Source organism: Populus euphratica, unplaced genomic scaffold, assembly GCF_000495115.2.
Source record: "Populus euphratica unplaced genomic scaffold, PopEup_1.0 scaffold3621.1, whole genome shotgun sequence".
Classification (NCBI taxonomy): Eukaryota; Viridiplantae; Streptophyta; class Magnoliopsida; order Malpighiales; family Salicaceae; genus Populus; species Populus euphratica.
In genome coordinates this window covers 3,807-10,735 of record NW_011503425.1, presented here as the reverse complement: position 1 = coordinate 10,735, position 6,929 = coordinate 3,807, and the positions used below count along the sequence as shown (strand labels likewise).

General features: G+C 35.6%; 2 protein-coding genes across 2 annotated transcripts; both read left to right on the top strand.

Moving 5' to 3' along the window:
- The first annotated feature begins 1,177 nt into the window (after positions 1–1,177).
- Positions 1,178–2,430, top strand: LOC105119813 (protein trichome birefringence-like 41). Its single transcript, XM_011018003.1, has 4 exons — positions 1,178–1,400; positions 1,496–1,671; positions 1,773–1,931; positions 2,045–2,430. Exons 1-4 carry the CDS (start codon positions 1,212–1,214, stop codon positions 2,334–2,336), a joined length of 816 nt encoding a protein of 271 aa, XP_011016305.1. The 5' UTR covers positions 1,178–1,211; the 3' UTR covers positions 2,337–2,430.
- Positions 2,431–3,012: 582 nt separating this feature from the next.
- Positions 3,013–3,911, top strand: LOC105119812 (dirigent protein 22-like). The gene has a single exon (XM_011018002.1). The coding sequence runs from the start codon at positions 3,126–3,128 to the stop codon at positions 3,678–3,680; it is 555 nt and encodes a 184-aa protein (XP_011016304.1). The 5' UTR covers positions 3,013–3,125; the 3' UTR covers positions 3,681–3,911.
- Positions 3,912–6,929: the final 3,018 nt, after the last annotated feature.

Sequence of the window (6,929 nt, the reverse complement as noted above, 5' to 3'; positions counted from 1 at the left end):
CAAGAAATAAAGAGAAACAAGAAATATGAAGTTCAAAAAACTAATTTTGCCAAAGGAAAAATATTCTTACATCTTTTGTTGGATTCAAATATGATTCTGTCTTCTATACCATAAACATTGTTGTCGGAAAGAGTTTTTCACATCCAGTTCATTGTCATTGTCGTCGGAAAGAGTTTTTCACATCTAGTTCGTATTTTATTATCAAGTAATTTTCTTTAATTATCGTTTGCTCCTCTAAAAAGTTTACAATGTAGAAAAAATAGAGTCCTAAATAAATAAATAAATAAAAATAAAAAAATAACTTGAAAATCCAAAAAAAGAAAAAAAGAAAAAGAAAAAGAAAGCTCAAATAGCATCTCCAAAGTCTAACTCAAGTGTCTTCTTAAGCTTGACTAGTTATTTCCAACAAGTCTCCTGTAGAATTGAGTTTACAAAATTATTTGATAAAATTTAAATTTAATTAGATAATTAATTATTATATTTTTGCATCAACCTACTTGTTTGGTATGGATATGACTTTTCTTGAACCTAACTTTGTTCTCTTATCCATAAACAAGTATATAATTAGGCTTTCTGCATAATCTAACACAGCCACAACTAAATGTTAAGAGCTATGAGACTGTTCAAACCTGCCTACATCACATTGATTGTAGCACAATTGAGAAACAAATATGTGTAGTAGCTTATTTTCTTGAAATACCTAGCTAAATTATACGTTTTCCTTATCTTTTAACTGAGGTTTGTGTTGAGATTTGTAGTCCAGGACGAGTAGAGTTTCTCTTTAGGGTTTTTGGTACTTGTTGAGGATGTTAAAAGGAATAGAAGAGGGGGGAACATATGTTGTGGTCAATTACGGAAGAAACAACGATGGTTTCCTCAGTAGGAAAAATGATGCGCAATGTTATATTTTAAAGCCAAATGTATTAAAATAATATGTAATTTTAAAATTTTAAAATTTATTTATGATATTAATACATTAAATGATGTAAAAAGTAAAAAAGATATTTCTAAATAAAAAATCTAATTTTTTAAAAAATATTTTTGAAACACAATTCCAAGTAGCTCCTAAACTAGATGATGGCACATTGTTATTTTTCATTCTTTTTTTTTTTATCTTTTAGTTCAGGAAAAAAAAAGAAAAAAAAAACTCAATGGATTTTGATGAATTTCACAAGTTATTAATTTTGTTCCTGATACTGTACTATTTTGGAATGTGTAAACACATTAGGTTTGATGGTAAACATTTCCTGAAGAAGTTGAAGGGCAAGAAGATCATGTTTATAGGGGACTCTCTCAGTCTAAACCATTTTGAGTCACTATTATGCTTGCTTCATGCAGCTGTGCCTGATTCCATTATGACAGAGGAGACAAACAACTCTGTCAGTACAGTGACATTCCAGGTGAGTGAACTAGCCCTGGAGAGGTGGCAGCCATTGCTATTATAAGGAAAATAGAGTCTTACGTTTACAAAATTAATTGGAATTGAAATTTTCAGGATTACGATGTGTCTGTAAAGCTGTTCAATTCCCACTACTTGGTAGACATCGAACAAGAAAAAATCGGCCGGGTGTTAAAACTTGATTCGCTCAAGGATGGAAACACATGGAAGGACATGGATGTTCTAGTGTTCAATACCTGGCTTTGGTGGTACAGGAGAGGACCGAAGCAACCGTATGAGCTCGAAAAACTTGGCAGAAGTAGTAGATTTACATTTCAATTGAAAAAGAATCAAGTTGATTTGGTGTTATTGATTTTTCGGTTTCAAATTTCAGATGGGATTATGTTCAAGAAGGTGAGACCATACTCGAGGACATGGATCGCATGGTGGCTTTCCGGAAAGGCTTAACAACATGGGCAAAATGGGTTGATTCTGATGTTGATACATGTAAAACCAAAGTTATTTTTCAGGGAATTTCTCCATCCCATTACAAGTAAGGCTCTCTTCTTTTCTTGATAAATGAAGAAAGAATTAACTAGTTTCATCCACTTAAAACCAACACTGCTTTATACTATTTTCATGACTTGAACTTCGCCTTTGAATCAGTGGAGCGGAATGGGGAAAACCAGGAGTGACAAACTGTGGAAAGGAGACAGAGCCAGTTAGTGGATCAACTTACCCTGGTGGCTCACCACTGGCATTGCAAGCATTAGAAGATGTGTTAAATACTATCAAGAAACCTGTTCATTTGCTTAATATAACAACTCTTTCACAGCTAAGAAAAGATGGACATCCTAGCTCTTACAATGGCTTTAGAGGCATGGATTGTACTCATTGGTGTGTCGCAGGAGTTCTAGACGCTTGGAATGAACTTCTCTACACAGCTATTATCAGTTAGATGAAAAAATTACAGGTGTTAGTTGCTCGCAGTTTATAGCATGGCCATTGAAACCAGCCAGCTTGCTGCCATCAGTCTCATTGCATATTCCTTGCTATATCCTGTGTTCCGTCATTTGTTTTTTCCTGATTAGAATAATTTCATTGATTTGGATTAATCGCTTTGTCCCTACTCAAGGAGTTTTTATTGCTAGATAAAGTTGCAATTGTTTTGGAGACCACTTTGTCGGGTCTCTGATCAAGAATAGACTGAAAATATTCCAACATTAATTCTTGCTTGCAACTGCACTGATAAGGGACAAGAGAATTACAGGAGAAGCAAGGAATCTGAGACTAAGCTTCCTCTTGAGAGAAGATTAAGTTAATATGGGAGTGAGGACAAAGGTATTAAGCTTTGCATTTAGGATTGCTGGAAGCAAAGACAAACCACAGAAAAAAAGTCCTCTATATGCAGAAAGTTGGTAGCTGACACACAAGAGAAGTGGAACACAAGCGTGATAGTTTCATATGCTTCGAAGCAATGAAACTCTCCATGTCGCTTGCTGAAGGCGTGGGAAGGAAAGTAATCATTCTTGCAAGAGAGAGTAAATGGGCGAATAAAAAAGATAAAAAGCTGACAAAATAGGAGAAAAGTTCTCTTAGAAATGCAGCAATACAGGCCAACCCCTTCAAAAAGCAAATTTACTCGTCTAGTGATCGTCTACTGCAAGTCTATAAGTAGTAACCCTCACAAGTTCACATCATAGTCCAGTCTAGCCATAAAGAACACACTTGATCACACAATCACAAAATGGCTTCTCATGTGGCCTGCACTCTCTTCACCCTTCACTTCATCCTATTCTCCTACTTATGCACAATCACTTGTGGGGCTTTCTATGAGGAAGAAACTGAAGCCATAGCTATCAAGCGCATAGAAAAGACCACACACCTACATTTCTACTTCCATGACATTGTTAGTGGAAAAAATCCAACAGCTATTAGAATTGCCGGCCCGGATAATTATGCCTTTGGTGGCACAATGATGGCGGATGATCCGTTGACGGAAGGGCTTGAAATTTCTTCAAAGGCTGTTGGAAAAGCTCAAGGACTCTATGCCCTCGCCTCGCAAAACGATATTTGTTTGCTAATGGTTATGAATTTTGCTTTTACAGAAGGTAAATATAATGGAAGTAGTATTAGCATCCTTGGAAGGAACCAAATTCTAAATGATGTGAGGGAGATGCCAATCGTTGGAGGTAGTGGGCTATTTAGGCTTGCTCATGGCTATGCATTGGCACATACAGTTTGGTTTGACAAGCAAGGTGATGCTACTGTCGAATATAACGTGTATGTGTCACACTACTGAATACCCTTTTTCATGAATACGCAATTTGCTCACTTTTTATCCTCTGGGGTTAGCTGGATTTGTTTGTATTTGCAAGATTTGTACTGTCTTAGTTACTGCTGAACGCTTAAGATATTTTTCTTTTAGCTCCATGCTCCAAGTTATTTGGAAACTGGTCAAGGATGTGACCGAAATCTTTCTGTGTGTCAAAAAGAAATCGGTGTAAAACAATCAAAATTAGCTTCCAAAAGTTCAAGGACACAGAGATGATACAAGACCGAAACTTGAATTCAAGACAACAATGGTGTTTAGGACATCCCCTGACATCAATGATGCAAAGGTTGGTGGAAAATAGTGTTGGGACATTTAAACATATATAAATTTATGTAGTTTGATAACTTGTCTATTTCATAAAACTACTGATTTATATTAATTACTCAAAGAAATAATATAAATAAAAAGAAGAAGAAAATTCTTTTTAACTCAACTCTACATTCAAGCTCTCTCTTCACTTCTATTCTCTCTGTGTTTTTTACATTCACAGGCATAGCTCTTCACTAAGTGCGCATATATATATATATATATATATATATATATATGAGGGAAGGGGCATAAATCATGTCATAATTTATACCACCATTTATGTCCTCCACCCTGTGCAAAGTGGGAGATTAGGTAGTATCACTTGTATATGGTAGGACATTGATTGTCTCCATTAGCAATCTCATACTTGGAGACAAACAATAGAATTATCTTTTATCCTTGAAAGCCAACTGAAGTTGTACATAACTTCAGTTTATCAAGTGTAAATCTTTTGATTAACATGTTAGCTAGATTCTTGCTTTCATAGATCTTTCTAGTAGTAATTGTTTATCATCTAGCAAATGTTGGATGAAGTGATATTTGATCTAAATATGCTTAGTCCAAGAGTGAAATGTTGGATTCTTGGCAAGGAAAATTGCACTTTGACTGTTGCTATACAAAGTACCCTTTACATATATCTTACCCAATTCTTTCTTGAAACTCTGTAGTCATACTATCTCTTTTGCAGATTTTAAGACTGCAACATATTCAGCTTCTATGGTTGAAAAAAAGACTATCTTTTACAAGGTAGAACTCTAAGAAACAGCAATGCCTCCTAGAGTATAAATGTATCTTGTAGTATTCTTTCTGCTATCAACATATCCTGCTAGATTAGAATATACAAAATCTTCAAGTTTCAAACCACCAACTGTGAAGGTGAGGCATGTCTCCAATGAACCTTTTAAGTACCTCAATGCTACTTTTCAGGATTGTTCATATATTGGCTTATAACTCCCACTGCATGGGCAATGTTTGGTCTAGTATAGATCATAACATACATCAAAGAGCCGATAGCTGAGGCGTATGGAATCTTATTCATGTATCCATATTCTAGCTTAGTTTTTGGTGACTGATCTCTATTAAGCTTGAAATGATTCCTTAAAGGTATACTTACTGGTTAAGTGTGAACCGTTGTGGAGGCTTTATAGTCCTTGAAGACCTGTGAACATAAACAGCTAGTTCACTTAGCTTCGCATCTTCTTGTGTAGTAGTGGTTACAAATATGCTTAAATCTTCTTGTGAAGACTCTTGAGTTTTGTTCTACTCGGTAACATCGGAAAGCCCTTCTAATATGATGAATTCAAACTTTTGTGGACTTGTATCTAAATTAGCCACATTTGTTTCTGTACTTGATCTGTCTTTGTACAAAACTTTCTCGTTGAAGATCACGTTCCTGCTTCTGATAATCTTTCTGTTCTGATCATACCAGAACCAACATCCAAATTTTTCATCTCTATAAAATTTTTCCACCTCCATAGCCAATAAAGAAACATTTCTTGAATTTGACATCTAGCTTGTTGCGAGCATCAGAATCTATATGCAAATAGAAAACACACCCAAAGACCTTTAAATGAGAGAGTTGTACTTCTTTTCCTCTCCATACTTCCTCAGACAGTCTGAACTCCAAAGGAACTGATGGTCCATGATTGATTAAGTAAATTACAGTATGAACTGCATTTGATGAAGGATTCAAAGTGAGATGAAATCATTTTAGATAACAGAATCTAGCAATGATCTGGTGGTCAAAAAGGTTTTCTTGATCTGACAATATCGAACATCCAAATTTGACTGAGAGTTTGTCCTAAGAACAGTGACTCCTAGGACCCAATAAAAGTGTGGGTCAATTTTTCAACATGTCATAAGTGATAAAATATAATTAGTGTCGCACGTCCCCCACGCAGTAATTCAATGATTTTTGTTGGAGTCGCCACCTCGTATTAAATGGAGGGTTACTAGGAAACCCAGATGTACTAGTCGTTGCTAGAAATTCAAGGGATAAGGGACTAGTTGTGACTAGGGAATGTATTAGCACCCCTATCACACCCTACCTGAGGTAAACTGCTTTATGGTTTGATGTGATTTGAAAATTTGAAATATTAATTAAATTCTAAGGTTTTAATAAATCAGTTATTAAATCCCATAATACATGTAGAAACTTGTTCTTACATTTTCATAGAAAATATAACTTGATTTTATTTGTCCTTAAAATATTTAATCATATACAAATTAAACATTTAATTCTTTTTGTCTTTTTTTTATTTTTATAATTTAATAACATAAATAAAAACACACACACATCTCTTTTACTATATTTTTTCTTCTTTTTCTTTTTCTTCTTTCTTTGTTTTTCTTTACATTCACACTTCAAAAATACAAATTCAAAACAACTAAACAAAAATTACATTACACAAATTTCAAATTTACAATAATAGCCCTAAAACAATCTGGAATTTGCAGGGAAAGCCTTTTGGAACTGTAGGACACGTGGCGCGTGTCTCCTCCACGCGCTGCTGCCAGAAACCCAGGCCAGCAGGAGGGTCAGTCACGGCTTCCTCCCTTCTTCCCTCCTTGCCGACAATGACCTGCAAAACCAACCAAAAACGCAACACAGGCAGTTTGTTGTAGTTAACTTTTTAGATCTTTTTTTTTCAATTCTTTATTCGTGTCCGTTCTCTGACTTTTGCCTTTTCTGGTTGTTTCTCTCTCTTCCTCAATCTTCTCTGTTTCAGGTGGCGACAAGACCAAGGGTTCACCGGCGAGTGGGTTGCTGTCGAACGCTGCGCAGCTGTTGGTGGTATTCTGTGCCCGCTGCTAGGTCATTCTGTTGCCGACCGGTTGAAAGAGATGACCAGTTTTGGCTGGTCTATGGTCGTTGCTGTTGAAGAGACTGAAGAAGAAGGGGCTGCC

Excerpts from the sequence above, each read along its gene's own strand:
- LOC105119813 (XM_011018003.1), top strand. The coding sequence starts at position 1,212 with ATGTGTAAACACATTAGGTTTGATGGTAAACATTTCCTGAAGAAGTTG. Across the intron at positions 1,672-1,772 it reads AGGAGAGGACCGAAGCAACC|ATGGGATTATGTTCAAGAAG; the intron begins GTATGAGCTCGA and ends TTCAAATTTCAG. Across the intron at positions 1,932-2,044 it reads ATTTCTCCATCCCATTACAA|TGGAGCGGAATGGGGAAAAC; the intron begins GTAAGGCTCTCT and ends CCTTTGAATCAG.
- LOC105119812 (XM_011018002.1), top strand. The coding sequence starts at position 3,126 with ATGGCTTCTCATGTGGCCTGCACTCTCTTCACCCTTCACTTCATCCTA.